Source organism: Oncorhynchus kisutch, unplaced genomic scaffold (genome assembly GCF_002021735.2).
Source record: "Oncorhynchus kisutch isolate 150728-3 unplaced genomic scaffold, Okis_V2 Okis09a-Okis19a_hom, whole genome shotgun sequence".
Lineage (NCBI taxonomy): Eukaryota > Metazoa > Chordata > Actinopteri > Salmoniformes > Salmonidae > Oncorhynchus > Oncorhynchus kisutch.
Window position 1 is genome coordinate 17,983,613 of NW_022261985.1, and position 17,847 is coordinate 18,001,459.

At 51.5% G+C, this 17,847-nt stretch overlaps 1 protein-coding gene across 2 annotated transcripts in view; it reads right to left on the bottom strand.

Annotated features, from left to right (window-relative positions):
* The window catches only part of LOC109886198 (anoctamin-1), a 155,454-nt gene that overhangs the window by 37,520 nt on the left and 100,087 nt on the right, over positions 1 to 17,847 (bottom strand). For both annotated transcript variants that reach the window (XM_031815549.1, XM_031815550.1), the window contains one exon: positions 6,871 to 7,049. In XM_031815549.1, the coding sequence (XP_031671409.1) occupies positions 6,871 to 7,049 (179 nt within the window). The remainder of the gene's footprint in view (positions 1 to 6,870; positions 7,050 to 17,847) is intronic.

The window sequence follows — 17,847 nt, forward strand, 5'->3', positions numbered from 1 at the left end:
AAGTTTGTAAAGTCACAAGCTTGATGTAATCATTGCGTGCTGGGAATATGGGACTGAATACTAAACGTTTGACTACTGTAATACACAAGTGAATTTGTCCTAATACTTTGTCTGTCATTTCTAAAACAGCTCCCCTTATGTGGATGAAATACCCTCAAATTAAATCTGACAGTCTGCACTTTAACCTCATAGTCACTGTCTCATTTCCAATCCATAGTGCTGGAGTACAGAGCCAAAACAACCAAAATGGGTCCCTGTCTCAATACTGTTGGAGATCACTGTATCATTTCCAATCCATAGTGCTGGAGTACAGAGTCAAAACAACCAAAATGGGTCCCTGTCTCAATACTGTTGGAGATCACTGTATCATTTCCAATCCATAGTGCTGGAGTACGGAGCCAAAACAACCAAAATGGGTCCCTGTCTCAATACTGTTGGAGATCACTGTATCATTTCCAATCCATAGTGCTGGAGTACGGAGCCAAAACAACCAAAATGGGTCCCTGTCTCAATACTGTTGGAGATCACTGTATCATTTCCAATCCATAGTGCTGGAGTACAGAGTCAAAACAACCAAAATGGGTCCCTGTCTCAATACTGTTGGAGATCACTGTATTTCCTCTAGATGAGTGCGTGACAGTACCAGAGGAAGTTGGACTGATTTCCACTAGTATCTCTGGGGAACAGGGCTCAAATCTGCAAAAAAACAAGGGTCAGCCCATTCCCACCCCTCCCTCCCTCACACACACACACATGCACACACACGCAGCCAATTTCCGAGTGAGCCCCTTTGCCAGAAAACGTGGTGCACGCCTGATATCATTCCCCCGCTGATAAAGCCCCCAGCTTCTCTAGTTCCCCAGTATGTTTAAGCAGAACCACAGTATGTGGTCCTGTGTGGTCCAGTTGGTAGAGCATGATGCTCCCCCAGCTTCTCTAGTTCCCAGTATGTGGTCCTGTGTGGTCCAGTTGGTAGAGCATGATGCTCCCCCAGCTTCTCTAGTTCCCAGTATGTGGTCCTGTGTGGTCCAGTTGGTAGAGCATGATGCTCCCCCAGCTTCTCTAGTTCCCCAGTATGTTTAAGCAGAACCACAGTATGTGGTCCTGTGTGGCCCAGTTGGTAGAGCATGTTGCTCCCCCAGCTTCTCTAGTTCCCAGTATGTGGTCCTGTGTGGTCCAGTTGGTAGAGCATGATGCTCCCCCAGCTTCTCTAGTTCCCAGTATGTGGTCCTGTGTGGTCCAGTTGGTAGAGCATGATGCTCCCCCAGCTTCTCTAGTTCCCCAGTATGTTTAAGCAGAACCACAGTATGTGGTCCTGTGTGGCCCAGTTGGTAGAGCATGTTGCTCCCCCAGCTTCTCTAGTTCCCAGTATGTGGTCCTGTGTGGTCCAGTTGGTAGAGCATGATGCTCCCCCAGCTTCTCTAGTTCCCAGTATGTGGTCCTGTGTGGCTCAGTTGGTAGAGCATGATGCTCCCCCAGCTTCTCTAGTTCCCAGTATGTGGTCCTGTGTGGTCCAGTTGGTAGAGCATGATGCTCCCCCAGCTTCTCTAGTTCCCAGTATGTGGTCCTGTGTGGTCCAGTTGGTTGAGCATGATGCTCCCCCAGCTTCTCTAGTTCCCCAGTATGTTTAAGCAGAACCACAGTATGTGGTCCTGTGTGGCCCAGTTGGTAGAGCCTGATGCTCCCCCAGCTTCTCTAGTTCCCCAGTATGTTTAAGCAGAACCACAGTATGTGGTCCTGTGTGGCCCAGTTGGTAGAGCATGATGCTCCCCCAGCTTCTCTAGTTCCCAGTATGTTTAAGCAGAACCACAGTATGCGGCCTGTGTGGCTCAGTTGGTAGAGCATGCTGCTCCCCCAGCTTCTCTAGTTCCCAGTATGTGGTCCTGTGTGATCCAGTTGGTAGAGCATGATGCTCCCCCAGCTTCTCTAGTTCCCCAGTATGTTTAAGCAGAACCACAGTATGTGGCCCTGTGTGGCTCAGTTGGTAGAGCATGTTGCTCCCCCAGCTTGGTCCTGTGTGGTCCAGTTGGTAGAGCATGTTGCTCCCCCAGCTTCTCTAGTTCCCAGTATGTGGTCCTGTGTGGTCCAGTTGGTAGAGCATGATGCTCCCCCAGCTTCTCTAGTTCCCAGTATGTGGTCCTGTGTGGTCCAGTTGGTAGAGCATGATGCTCCCCCAGCTTCTCTAGTTCCCAGTATGTTTAAGCAGAACCACAGTATGTGGTCCTGTGTGGTCCAGTTGGTCGAGCATGATGCTCCCCCAGCTTCTCTAGTTCCCCAGTATGTTTAAGCAGAACCACAGTATGTGGCCCTGTGTGGCTCAGTTGGTAGAGCATGTTGCTCCCCCAGCTTGGTCCTGTGTGGTCCAGTTGGTAGAGCATGTTGCTCCCCCAGCTTCTCTAGTTCCCAGTATGTGGTCCTGTGTGGTCCAGTTGGTAGAGCATGTTGCTCCCCCAGCTTCTCTAGTTCCCAGTATGTGGTCCTGTGTGGTCCTGTGTGGTCGAGCATGATGCTCCCCCAGCTTCTCTAGTTCCCAGTATGTGGTCCTGTGTGATCCAGTTGGTAGAGCATGATGCTCCCCCAGCTTCTCTAGTTCCCCAGTATGTTTAAGCAGAACCACAGTATGTGGCCCTGTGTGGCTCAGTTGGTAGAGCATGTTGCTCCCCCAGCTTGGTCCTGTGTGGTCCAGTTGGTAGAGCATGTTGCTCCCCCAGCTTCTCTAGTTCCCAGTATGTGGTCCTGTGTGGTCCAGTTGGTAGAGCATGTTGCTCCCCCAGCTTCTCTAATTCCCAGTATGTGTTCCTGTGTGGTCCTGTGTGGTCGAGCATGATGCTCCCCCAGCTTCTCTAGTTCCCAGTATGTGGTCCTGTGTGGCCCAGTTGGTAGAGCATGATGCTCCCCCAGCTTCTCTAGTTCCCAGTATGTGGTCCAGTTGGTAGAGCATGATGCTCCCCCAGCTTCTCTAGTTCCCAGTATGTTTAAGCAGAACCACAGTATGTGGTCCTGTGTGGTCCAGTTGGTAGAGCATGATGCTCCCCCAGCTTCTCTAGTTCCCAGTAATGTGGTCCTGTGTGGCTCAGTTGGTAGAGCATGATGCTCCAGGGCTGAGGGTTTGACTCCTGCTGGGGCCACCTAGACCAAAAGATAGGTCTGCACTACTTAAAGTCGCTTTGGATAGAAGTGTCTGCTAAATGGCAGAGGGTGAACGGACAAGACATGATAATTAAGTGCCTTTGAACAGGGTATGATAGTAGGTTCCAGGCGAACCGGTTTGTGTCCAGAACTGCAACACTACTGGGTTTTTCACGCTCAACAGTTTCCTGTGTGTATCAAGAATGGTCCACCACCCAAAGGACATCCAGCCAACTTGACACAACAGTGGGAAGCCTTGGAGTCAACATGAGCCAGCATCCCTGTGGAGCGCTTTCAACACCTTGTAGTCCACGCCCCGACGAATTGAGGCTGTTCTGAGGGCTAAAGGGGAGGAGCAACTCAATATGAGGAAGGTGTTCTTAATGTTTTGTCCACTCAGTTCACCCCCCGGGAAGATGGCATCTCTCCCTCCATCTGCCCTGTCCCCACCCGGCCCACCCCCCAGGAAGATGGCATCTCTCCCTCCATCTACCCTGTCCCCACCCGGCCCACCCCCCAGGAAGATGGCGTCTCTCCCTCCATCTGCCCTGTCCCCACCCGGCCCACCCCCCAGGAAGATGGCATCTCTCCCTCCATCTGCCCTGTCCCCACCCGGCCCACCCCACAGGAAGATGACATCTCTCCCTCCATCTGCCCTGTCCCCACCCGGCCCACCCCACAGGAAGATGACATCTCTCCCTCCATCTGCCCTGTCCCCACCCGGCCCACCCCCCAGGAAGATGACATCTCTCCCTCCATCCACCCCTGTCCCCACCCGGCCCACCCCCCAGGAAGATGGCATCTCTCCCTCCTTCCACCCCTGACCCCACCCCCCAGGAAGATGGCATCTCTCCCTCCATCCACCCCTGTCCCCACCCGGCCCACCCCCCAGGAAGATGGCATCTCTCCCTCCTTCCACCCCTGACCCCACCCCCCAGGAAGATGGCATCTCTCCCTTCATCTGCCCTGTCCCCACCCGGCCCACCCCCCAGGAAGATGGCATTTCTCCCTCCATCCACCCCTGTCCCCACCCGGCCCACCCCCCAGGAAGATGGCATCTCTCCCTCCTTCCACCCCTGACCCCACCCGGCCCACCCCCCAGGAAGATGGCATCTCTCCCTCCATCCACCCCTGTCCCCACCCGGCCCACCCCACAGGAAGATGACATCTCTCCCTCCATCCACCCCTGTCCCCACCCTGCCCACCCCACAGGAAGATGACATCTCTCCCTCCATCCACCCATGTCCCCACCCGTCCCACCCCCCAGGAAGACAATGATCTGTCCTTACTGAATAGTCTCTCTTTCTTGAATAAAACATTTCATTCATGACACAAATATAGTGTTTTCTGGGAATGGCTCATTAGTCATGCTTTAACACTGGAGGGACATTCCTATAGTCTTAAAGTGGCGTGTGTTTTAAACAGACCGTCTCTACAGTACTGTTACGTAACAGAATCCCCAACAGACCTGGAGGGTCCCAGTCAGACAGACAGTAACACCCTCTGTGTTGGGTTAGAAGGATTTTAACACCAACAGGGCTGTAGGGTTCTGCCTCTACAGTTATGTAACAGAGTTCCTAACAGACCTGCAGGGTTAGGGTTATGCCATTTAGCTAATGATTTAAAGCCAGAGAGTTGGAACATTGCTGTAGGACAGACACTGTTAACTGGACCAACAACACTGATGACTAGAGAGAGGGGTGGCAGGAGAGAGAGGGGTAGCAGGATAGAGAGGGGTGGCAGGAGAGAGAGGTACTTAGAGAGGAAGAAAACCAAAATCTCTCAAGACAACTAAAGGAGTTGACCCTCCACATCTATCAAGACAACAAAAGGAGTTGACCCTCCACATCTATCAAGACAACTAAAGGTGTTGACCCTCCACATCTCTCAAGACAACTAAAGGTGTTGACCCTCCACATCTCTCAAGACAACTAAAGGAGTTGACCCTCCACATCTCTCAAGACAACTAAAGGTGTTGACCCTCCACATCTATCAAGACAACTAAAGGAGTTGACCCTCCACATCTCTCAAGACAACTAAAGGTGTTGACCCTCCACATCTCTCAAGACAACTAAAGGAGTTGACCCTCCACATCTCTCAAGACAACTAAAGGAGTTGACCCTCCACATCTCTCAAGACAACTAAAGGTGTTGACCCTCCACATCTCTCAAGACAACTAAAGGTGTTGACCCTCCACATCTCTCAAGACAACTAAAGGTGTTGACCCTCCACATCTCTCAAGACAACTAAAGGTGTTGACCCTCCACATCTCTCAAGACAACTAAAGGTGTTGACCCTCCACATCAATCAAGACAACTGGGGCACTGGGCCAGCCACTCGTTAAACATCACCTGGGCCAGCCACTCTTTAAACATCATCTGGGCCAGCCACTCTTTAAACATCATCTGGGCCAGCCACTCGTTAAACATCACAGGTAAAACACACCGTACTAACACCAATCGGTGCGCCCACCGTACTAACGAGGTGACACCAATCGGTGCGCCCACCGTACTAACGAGGTGACACCAATCGGGGCCCCCACCGTACTAACGAGGTGACACCAATCGGGGCCCCCACCGTACTAACGAGGTGACACCAATCGGGGCCCCCACCGTACTAACGAGGTGACACCAATCGGGGCCCCCACCGTACTAACGAGGTGACACCAATCGGGGCCCCCACCGTACTAACGAGGTGACACCAATCGGGGCCCCCACCGTACTAACGGGGTGACACCAATGGGGGCGCCCACCGTACTAACGAGCTAACGAGGTGACACCAATCGGGGCCCACCGTACTAACATGCTAACGAGGTGACACCAATTGGGGCCCACTGTACTACCGAGATGACACCAATCGGGCCCACCGTACTAACGAGATGACGAGGTGACACCAATCGGGGCCCACCGTACTAACGTACTAACGAGGTGACACCAATCGGGGCCCCCACTGTACTAACGAGGTGACACCAATCGGGGCCCACCGTACTAACGAGGTGACACCAATCGGGGCCCACCGTACTAACGAGCTAACGAGGTGACACCAATAGGGGCGCCACCGTACTAACGAGCTAACGAGGTGACACCAATCGGGGCCCCCACTGTACTAACGAGGTGACACCAATCGGGGCCCACCGTACTACCGAGATGACACCAATCGGGGCCCACCGTACTAACGAGGTGACACCAATCGGGGCCCACCGTACTAACGAGGTGACACCAATCGGGGCCCACCGTACTAACGAGGTGACACCAATCGGGGCCCACCGTACTAACGAGGTGACACCAATCGGGGCCCACCGTACTAACGAGGTGACACCAATCGGGGCCCACCGTACTAACGAGGTGACACCAATCGGGGCCCACCGTACTAACGAGGTGACACCAATCGGGGCCCACCGTACTAACGAGGTGACACCAATCGGGGCCCACCGTACTAACGAGGTGACACCAATCGGGGCCCACCGTACTAACGAGGTGACACCAATCGGGGCCCACCGTACTAACGAGGTGACACCAATCGGGGCCCACCGTACTAACGAGGTGACACCAATCGGGGCCCACCGTACTAACGAGGTGACACCAATCGGGGCCCACCGTACTAACGAGGTGACACCAATCGGGGCCCACTGTACTAACGTCCAAACGTCCAAACCTTGAAAAATAAATGGAAAACAATCCTCTGACTACCAGCGCTCTGCACAGAGGCTTCAATGAAAGACTGGGTGTATGTGGCACTAACCTGCAGACGGTGGTCTCAGGGAGGTATGAGGAGGTGGGGGCGTTGCCGGGTCTGAAGTTGGACACGTTGAAGTGAGAGAGGGTGTGGTCTATGAAGCCGTGCATGGTGCCTGTCTGACTGTACATGTACTGGTACACCAGCCTGGGAATGAAGTCTGAGGTAAACGAGATCACAAACGCCTGACAGGGAGAGAGAGCACAATAAAGGGAGACTGTGAGGTTGACATTTAGGAGCTTTTTCTACTCACCTAGAATCAGACTAACTCATTGATACCATTTTTATGTCTCAGCATGATCGCAAAACTGTATCTGTCTCAATGGCACACAATGAGACAGACACGTTGTAATCTCTATACCATAATGAGACAGACACGTTGTGATCTCTATACCATAATGAGACAGACACGTTGTGATCTCTATACCATAATGAGACAGACACGTTGTGATCTATATACATCTTTACGCGACTTTAACTAGGTAAGTTAACTAGGTATGCCGGCCTACCCTGGCCAAACCCTAACGACACTGGGCTAATTGTCCTATGGGACTCCCAATCATGGCCGCTTGTGATACAACCTGGAATCAAACCAGGGTCTGTAGTGACGCCTCTAGCACTGAGATGCAGTTCCTTAGATCGCTGTGCCACTCGCGAGCCTCGGGACAGAATGAGGAAGTGGATATAAAATATTGATTACTATGTATAGCTTTGTAAGACTATAAATGACCAAACACCCAGCTTTGGAGTAGTTAGATGGTCCATTTCCCTGCTTTTGAGAGGAGACTTCCAGCAATTGTGCTAAGCTAACGAGATGCTAACTTCAATGACCTCCAAACTGCATGCAGAGAAATAAAAATGGTATCCATGAGTTCATAGGACTCTGGGTAAGTAGAAAAACGAGGTAGCCTGTCAGCATGTTGCCTGTTTGACATGTTGCATGTTTAGCATTTAGCCTGTATACTGTGAGCTTTTAAGCCTGTTAGCATGCAGCCTGTTAGCAGGTTAGCTTCTTAGCCTGTCGCTTGTTAGCATGTAGCCTGTTAGCCTCAAAGAATGTAGCCTGCTAGCCATGTTAGTGGCAGCATCATTGCTACAGAGCCACAAGTAGCCAACCCAGTCATTAACACCTCTATTAAAACGCCTGGAATAACATCACCATGACAACCTCCACACCACTCTTACATCATTACCATGACAACTTCCACACAACTGTAACATGTTTACAGTGACAGTTACATCATCTCCATGACAACCTCGGTCATAATGAAAACTAACTCCAGAGAATCCAGATGGGTTCTGTCAGGGGTCGTGTGTGTGTGTGTGTGTGTATATATATATAGCCTGCTAGCATGTATCCTGATAGCATTTAAGCCTGTTAGCATGTAGCCTGTCAGCCGTGTTAGTCTCCCTGGGAACCACCTACACACAGGCCACATGCTAACAGGTTTAAACGCTATCAAGATACACACATGCAGGCTATATACACACACATACATGTGTGTGTGTGTGTGTGGAGGTGGTTCCCAGGGAGAAGCTGGTCCCTGAAGGCAGATAGTGTCTTATGGTCTCTCCCTGATATGATCATATAAATCTGCTCTATATTAAACTGCCAGGGCTTACAGCCGTGAGATCACACACTGTTGTTTTAAGGTTTACAGCAGCAGAACAATCCGCATGAAACAAAGCCAACATTATTATTGAATATCACTCCAGTCTCCATTACTACACATTATCTCATCACGTCAAACAGAGACATTAGAGGACATTATCTCATCACGTCAAACAGAGACATTAGAGGACATTATCTCATCACGTCAAACAGAGACATTAGAGGACATTATCTCATCACATCAAACAGAGACATTACAGAGGACATTATCTCATCACGTCAAACAGAGACATTACAGAGGACATTATCTCATCACGTCAAACAGAGAGACACATTACAGAGGACATTATCTCATCACATCAAACAGAGAGACATATTACAGTAGACATTATCTCATTTGGCACTAAATATTTGGGGGATTATCTGGTTGATCCATTTACAGGATGATTTGAGGATGATGTCTGGCTGGATCAGGATCTAGGATGAGCAACACCCTAAAAGGGTCTGAAAAGCAGCCGGTTATCTCTGGCCCCGTGCCGTCACTGAGCTTTAAGAGAGATATTAAGTTCTAAGAGCCTAGTGAACTTTCTGTGAGGCTGCAGAATGTTGACATGGCTGCAGAATGTTGACATGGCTGCAGAATGTTCCCCAGGCTGCAGAATGTTCCCCAGGCTGCAGAATGTTGACATGGCTGCAGAATGTTCCCCAGGCTGCAGAATGTTCCCCAGGCTGCAGAATGTTCCCCAGGCTGCAGAATGTTCCCCAGGCTCCAGAATGTTGACATGGCTGCAGAATGTTGACATGGCTGCAGAATGTTGCCCAGGCTGCAGAATGTTGCCCAGGCTGCAGAATGTTGCCCAGGCTGCAGAATGTTCCCCAGGCTGCAGAATGTTGCCCAGGCTGCAGAATGTTGCCCAGGCTGCAGAATGTTGCCCAGGCTGCAGAATGTTGCCCAGGCTGCAGAATGTTGCCCAGGCTGCAGAATGTTGCCCAGGCTGCAGAATGTTGCCCAGGCTGCAGAATGTTGCCCAGGCTGCAGAATGTTGCCCAGGCTGCAGAATGTTGCCCAGGCTGCAGAATGTTCCCCAGGCTGCAGAATGTTCCCCAGGCTGCAGAATGTTCCCCAGGCTGCAGAATGTTCCCCAGGCTGCAGAATGTTCCCCAGGCTGCAGAATGTTCCCCAGGCTGCAGAATGTTCCTAAGGCTGCAGAATGTTGACATGGCTGCAGAATGTTGACATGGCTGCAGAATGTTGACATGGCTGGCAGAATGTTCCCATGGCTGCAGAATGTTGACATGGCTGCAGAATGTTCCCATGGCTGCAGAATGTTCCCATGGCTGCAGAATGTTGACATGGCTGCAGAATTGACATGGCTGCAGAATGTTGACATGGCTGCAGAATGTTGACATGGCTGCAGAATGTTGACATGGCTGCAGAATGTTGACATGGCTGCAGAATGTTGACATGGCTGCAGAATGTTGACATGGCTGCAGAATGTTGACATGGCTGCAGAATGTTGACATGGCTGCAGAATGTTGACATGGCTGCAGAATGTTCCCATGGCTGCAGAATGTTGACATGGCTGCAGAATGTTGACATGGCTGCAGAATGTTGACATGGCTGCAGAATGTTCCCCTGGCTGCAGAATGTTGACATGGCTGCAGAATGTTGACATGGCTGCAGAATGTTGACATGGCTGCAGAATGTTGACATGGCTGCAGAATGTTGACATGGCTGCAGAATGTTGACATGGCTGCAGAATGTTGACATGGCTGCAGAATGTTGACATGGCTGCAGAATGTTGACATGGCTGCAGAATGTTCCCCAGGCTGCAGAATGTTCCCCAGGCTGCAGAATGTTGACATGGCTGCAGAATGTTGACATGGCTGCAGATGTTGACATGGCTGCAGAATGTTCCCATGGCTGCAGAATGTTGACATGGCTGCAGAATGTTGACATGGCTGCAGAATGTTGACATGGCTGCAGAATGTTGACATGGCTGCAGAATGTTGACATGGCTGCAGAATGTTGACATGGCTGCAGAATGTTGACATGGCTGCAGAATGTTGACATGGCTGCAGAATGTTGACATGGCTGCAGAATGTTGACATGGCTGCAGAATGTTGACATGGCTGCAGAATGTTGACATGGCTGCAGAATGTTCCCCAGGCTGCAGAATGTTCCCCAGGCTGCAGAATGTTCCCCAGGCTGCAGAATGTTCCCCAGGCTGCAGAATGTTGACATGGCTGCAGAATGTTGACATGGCTGCAGAATGTTGACATGGCTGCAGAATGTTCCCCAGGCTGCAGAATGTTGACATGGCTGCAGAATGTTGACATGGCTGCAGAATGTTCCCCAGGCTGCAGAATGTTGACATGGCTGCAGAATGTTCCCCAGGCTGCATGACATGGCTGCAGAATGTTGACATGGCTGCAGAATGTTGACATGGCTGCAGAATGTTGACATGGCTGCAGAATGTTGACATGGCTGCAGAATGTTGACATGGCTGCAGAATGTTCCCCAGGCTGCAGAATGTTCCCCAGGCTGCAGAATGTTCCCCAGGCTGCAGAATGTTCCCCAGGCTGCAGAATGTTGACATGGCTGCAGAATGTTCCCCAGGCTGCAGAATGTTCCCCAGGCTGCAGAATGTTCCCCAGGCTGCAGAATGTTGACATGGCTGCAGAATGTTCCCCAGGCTGCAGAATGTTCCCCAGGCTGCAGAATGTTCCCCAGGCTGCAGAATGTTCCCCAGGCTGCAGAATGTTCCCCAGGCTGCAGAATGTTCCCCAGGCTGCAGAATGTTGACATGGCTGCAGAATGTTGACATGGCTGCAGAATGTTGACATGGCTGCAGAATGTTGACATGGCTGCAGAATGTTCCCCAGGCTGCAGAATGTTCCCCAGGCTGCAGAATGTTGCCCAGGCTGCAGAATGTTGACATGGCTGCAGAATGTTGACATGGCTGCAGAATGTTGACATGGCTGCAGAACGTTGACATGGCTGCAGAACGTTCCCCAGGCTGCAGAATGTTGACATGGCTGCAGAATGTTCCCCAGGCTGCAGAATGTTGACATGGCTGCAGAATGTTCCCCAGGCTGCAGAATGTTCCCCAGGCTGCAGAATGTTCCCCAGGCTGCAGAATGTTCCCCAGGCTGCAGAATGTTCCCCAGGCTGCAGAATGTTCCCCAGGCTGCAGAATGTTCCCCAGGCTGCAGAATGTTCCCCAGGCTGCAGAATGTTCCCCAGGCTGCAGAATGTTCCCCAGGCTGCAGAATGTTCCCCAGGCTGCAGAATGTTCCCCAGGCTGCAGAATGTTCCCCAGGCTGCAGAATGTTCCCCAGGCTGCAGAATGTTCCCCAGGCTGCAGAATGTTACCATGGCTGCAGAATGTTGACATGGCTGCAGAATGTTGACATGGCCTGCAGAATGTTGACATGGCTGCAGAATGTTGACATGGCTGCAGAATGTTGACATGGCTGCGAATGTTGACATGGCTGCAGAATGTTGACATGGCTGCAGAATGTTGACATGGCTGCAGAATGTTGACATGGCTGCAGAATGTTCCCCAGGCTGCAGAATGTTGACATGGCTGCAGAATGTTGACATGGCTGCAGAATGTTGACATGGCTTGCAGAATGTTGACATGGCTGCAGAATGTTCCCAGGCTGCAGAATGTTGACATGGCTGCAGAATGTTCCCCAGGCTGCAGAATGTTCCCCAGGCTGCAGAATGTTGACATGGCTGCAGAATGTTGACATGGCTGCAGAATGTTGACATGGCTGCAGAATGTTGACATGGCTGCAGAATGTTGACATGGCTGCAGAATGTTGACATGGCTGCAGAATGTTGACATGGCTGCAGAATGTTGACATGGCTGCAGAATGTTGACATGGCTGCAGAATGTTGACATGGCCTGCAGAATGTTGACATGGCTGGCAGAATGTTGACATGGCTGCAGAATGTTGACATGGCTGCAGAATGTTGACATGGCCTGCAGAATGTTGACATGGCTGCAGAATGTTGACATGGCTGCAGAATGTTGACATGGCTGCAGAATGTTCCCCAGGCTGCAGAATGTTTCCCCAGGCTGCAGAATGTTCCCCAGGCTGCAGAATGTTCCCCAGGCTGCAGAATGTTCCCCAGGCTGCAGAATGTTGACATGGCTGCAGAATGTTGACATGGCTGCAGAATGTTCCCCAGGCTGCAGAATGTTGACATGGCTGCAGAATGTTGACATGGCTGCAGAATGTTCCCCAGGCTGCAGAATGTTGACATGGCTGCAGAATGTTCCCCAGGCTGCAGAATGTTGACATGGCTGCAGAATGTTGACATGGCTGCAGAATGTTGACATGGCTGCAGAATGTTGACATGGCTGCAGAATGTTGACATGGCTGCAGAATGTTGACATGGCTGCAGAATGTTGACATGGCTGCAGAATGTTGACATGGCTGCAGAATGTTCCCCAGGCTGCAGAATGTTCCCCAGGCTGCAGAATGTTCCCCAGGCTGCAGAATGTTCCCCAGGCTGCAGAATGTTCCCCAGGCTGCAGAATGTTGACATGGCTGCAGAATGTTCCCCAGGCTGCAGAATGTTCCCCAGGCTGCAGAATGTTCCCCAGGCTGCAGAATGTTCCCCAGGCTGCAGAATGTTCCCCAGGCTGCAGAATGTTGACATGGCTGCAGAATGTTGACATGGCTGCAGAATGTTGACATGGCTGCAGAATGTTGACATGGCTGCAGAATGTTGACATGGCTGCAGAATGTTCCCCAGGCTGCAGAATGTTCCCCAGGCTGCAGAATGTTGCCAGGCTGCAGAATGTTGACATGGCTGCAGAATGTTGACATGGCTGCAGATGTTGACATGGCTGCAGAATGTTGACATGGCTGCAGAACGTTGACATGGCTGCAGAACGTTCCCCAGGCTGCAGAATGTTGACATGGCTGCAGAATGTTCCCCAGGCTGCAGAATGTTGACATGGCTGCAGAATGTTCCCCAGGCTGCAGAATGTTCCCCAGGCTGCAGAATGTTCCCCAGGCTGCAGAATGTTCCCCAGGCTGCAGAATGTTCCCCAGGCTGCAGAATGTTCCCCAGGCTGCAGAATGTTCCCCAGGCTGCAGAATGTTCCCCAGGCTGGCAGAATGTTGACATGGCTGCAGAATGTTGACATGGCTGCAGAATGTTGACATGGCTGCAGAATGTTGACATGGCTGCAGAATGTTGACATGGCTGCAGAATGTTGACATGGCTGCAGAATGTTGACATGGCTGCAGAATGTTGACATGGCTGCAGAATGTTGACATGGCTGCAGAATGTTGACATGGCTGCAGAATGTTGACATGGCTGCAGAATGTTCCCAGGCTGCAGAATGTTCCCCAGGCTGCAGAATGTTCCCCAGGCTGCAGAATGTTCCCCAGGCTGCAGAATGTTCCCCAGGCTGCAGAATGTTCCCCAGGCTGCAGAATGTTCCCCAGGCTGCAGAATGTTGACATGGCTGCAGAATGTTGACATGGCTGCAGAATGTTGACATGGCTGCAGAATGTTGACATGGCTGCAGAATGTTGACATGGCTGCAGAATGTTGACATGGCTGCAGAATGTTGACATGGCTGCAGAATGTTGACATGGCTGCAGAATGTTGACATGGCTGCAGAATGTTGACATGGCTGCAGAATGTTGACATGGCTGCAGAATGTTGACATGGCTGCAGAATGTTGACATGGCTGCAGAATGTTGACATGGCTGCAGAATGTTGACATGGCTGCAGAATGTTCCCAGGCTGCAGAATGTTGACATGGCTGCAGAATGTTGACATGGCTGCAGAATGTTGACATGGCTGCAGAATGTTCCCCAGGCTGCAGAATGTTGACATGGCTGCAGAATGTTGACATGGCTGCAGAATGTTGACATGGCTGCAGAATGTTGACATGGCTGCAGAATGTTGACATGGCTGCAGAATGTTGACATGGCTGCAGAATGTTGACATGGCTGCAGAATGTTGACATGGCTGCAGAATGTTGACATGGCTGCAGAATGTTGACATGGCTGCAGAATGTTGACATGGCTGCAGAATGTTGACATGGCTGCAGAATGTTGACATGGCTGCAGAATGTTGACATGGCTGCAGAATGTTCCCCAGGCTGCAGAATGTTCCCCAGGCTGCAGAATGTTCCCCAGGCTGCAGAATGTTCCCCAGGCTGCAGAATGTTCCCCAGGCTGCAGAATGTTGACATGGCTGCAGAATGTTGACATGGCTGCAGAATGTTCCCCAGGCTGCAGAATGTTGACATGGCTGCAGAATGTTGACATGGCTGCAGAATGTTCCCCAGGCTGCAGAATGTTGACATGGCTGCAGAATGTTCCCCAGGCTGCAGAATGTTGACATGGCTGCAGAATGTTGACATGGCTGCAGAATGTTGACATGGCTGCAGAATGTTGACATGGCTTGCAGAATGTTGACATGGCTGCAGAATGTTGACATGGCTGCAGAATGTTGACATGGCTGCAGAATGTTGACATGGCTGCAGAATGTTCCCCAGGCTGCAGAATGTTCCCCAGGCTGCAGAATGTTCCCCAGGCTGCAGAATGTTTCCCCAGGCTGCAGAATGTTGACATGGCTGCAGAATGTTCCCCAGGCTGCAGAATGTTCCCCAGGCTGCAGAATGTTCCCCAGGCTGCAGAATGTTGACATGGCTGCAGAATGTTCCCCAGGCTGCAGAATGTTCCCCAGGCTGCAGAATGTTCCCCAGGCTGCAGAATGTTCCCCAGGCTGCAGAATGTTCCCCAGGCTGCAGAATGTTGACAACAAATGGCTGCAGAATGTTCCCCAGGCTGCAGAATGTTCCCCAGGCTGCAGATGTTCCCAGGCTGGCAGAATGTTCCCCAGGCTGCAGAATGTTCCCCGGGCTGCAGAATGTTCCCCAGGCTGCAGAATGTGTCCCCAGGCTGCAGAATGTTCCCCAGGCTGCAGAATGTTCCCCAGGCTGCAGAATGTTCCCCAGGCTGCAGAATGTTCCCCAGGCTGCAGAATGTTGACATGGCTGCAGAATGTTGACATGGCCTGCAGAATGTTGACATGGCTGCAGAATGTTGACATGGCTGCAGAATGTTGACATGGCTGCAGAATGTTGACATGGCTGCAGAATGTTGACATGGCTGCAGAATGTTGACATGGTTGCAGAATGTTCCCCAGGCTGCAAGAATGTTGACATGGCTGCAGAATGTTCCCAGGCTGCAGAATGTTCCCCAGGCTGCAGAATGTTCCCCAGCTGCAGAATGTTGACATGGCTGCAGAATGTTGACATGGCTGCAGAATGTTGACATGGCTGGCAGAATGTTGACATGGCTGCAGAATGTTGACATGGCTTGCAGAATGTTGACATGGCTGCAGAATGTTGACATGGCTGCAGAATGTTGACATGGCTGCAGAATGTTCGCCAGGCTGCAGAATGTTGACATGGCTGCAGAATGTTGACCATGGCTGCAGAATGTTGACATGGCTGCAGAATGTTGACATGGCTGCAGAATGTTGACATGGCTGCAGAATGTTGACAATGGCTGCAGAATGTTCCCCAGGCTGCAGAATGTTGACATGGCTGCAGAATGTTGACATGGCTGCAGAATGTTGACATGGCTGCAGAATGTTGACATGGCTGCAGAATGTTGACATGGCTGCAGAATGTTCCCCAGGGCTGCAAGAATGTTGACATGGCTGCAGAATGTTGACATGGCTGCAGAATGTTGACATGGCTGCAGAATGTTGACATGGCTGCAGAATGTTGACATGGCTGCAGAATGTTGACATGGCTGGCAGAATGTTGACATGTTGACATGCTGCAGAATGTTGACATGGCTGCAGAATGTTGACATGGCTGCAGAATGTTGACATGGCTGCAGAATGTTGACATGGCTGCAGAATGTTGACATGGCTGCAGAATGTTGACATGGCTGCAGAATGTTGACATGGCTGCAGAATGTTGACATGGCTGCAGAATGTTGACATGGCTGCAGAATGTTGACATGGCTGCAGAATGTTCCCAGGCTGCAGAATGTTCCCAGGCTGCAGAATGTTCCCCAGGCTGCAGAATGTTCCCCAGGCTGCAGAATGTTCCCCAGGCTGCAGAATGTTCCCCAGGCTGCAGAATGTTCCCCAGGCTGCAGAATGTTCCCCAGGCTGCAGAATGTTCCCCAGGCTGCAGAATGTTGACATGGCTGCAGAATGTTCCCCAGGCTGCAGAATGTTGACATGGCTGCAGAATGTTGACATGGCTGCAGAATGTTGACATGGCTGCAGAATGTTGACATGGCTGCAGAATGTTGACATGGCTGCAGAATGTTGACATGGCTGCAGAATGTTGACATGGCTGCAGAATGTTGACATGGCTGCAGAATGTTCCCCAGGCTGCAGAATGTTCCCCAGGCTGCAGAATGTTCCCCAGGCTGCAGAATGTTCCCCAGGCTGCAGAATGTTGACATGGCTGCAGAATGTTCCCCAGGCTGCAGAATGTTCCCCAGGCTGCAGAATGTTCCCCAGGCTGCAGAATGTTCCCCAGGCTGCAGAATGTTCCCCAGGCTGCAGAATGTTGACATGGCTGCAGAATGTTCCCCAGGCTGCAGAATGTTCCCCAGGCTGCAGCATGTTCCCCAGGCTGCAGCATGTTCCCCAGGCTGCAGAATGTTCCCCAGGCTGCAGAATGTTCCCCAGGCTGCAGAATGTTCCCCAGGCTGCAGAATGTTGACATGGCTGCAGAATGTTCCCCAGGCTGCAGAATGTTCACCAGGCTGCAGAATGTTCCCCAGGCTGCAGAATGTTGACATGGCTGCAGAATGTTCCCCAGGCTGCAGAATGTTCCCCAGGCTGCAGAATGTTCCCCAGGCTGCAGAATGTTGACATGGCTGCAGAATGTTCCCCAGGCTGCAGAATGTTCCCCAGGCTGCAGAATGTTCCCCAGGCTGCAGAATGTTCCCAGGCTGCAGAATGTTGACATGGCTGCAGAATGTTCCCCAGGCTGCAGAATGTTCCCCAGGCTGCAGAATGTTGACATGGCTGCAGAATGTTCCCCAGGCTGCAGAATGTTCACCAGGCTGCAGAATGTTCCCCAGGCTGCAGAATGTTGACATGGCTGCAGAATGTTCCCCAGGCTGCAGAATGTTCCCCAGGCTGCAGAATGTTCCCCAGGCTGCAGAATGTTCCCCAGGCTGCAGAATGTTCCCCAGGCTGCAGAATGTTCCCCAGGCTGCAGAATGTTCCCCAGGCTGCAGAATGTTGACATGGCTGCAGAATGTTCCCCAGGCTGCAGAATGTTGACATGGCTGCAGAATGTTCCCCAGGCTGCAGAATGTTCCCCAGGCTGCAGAATGTTGACATGGCTGCA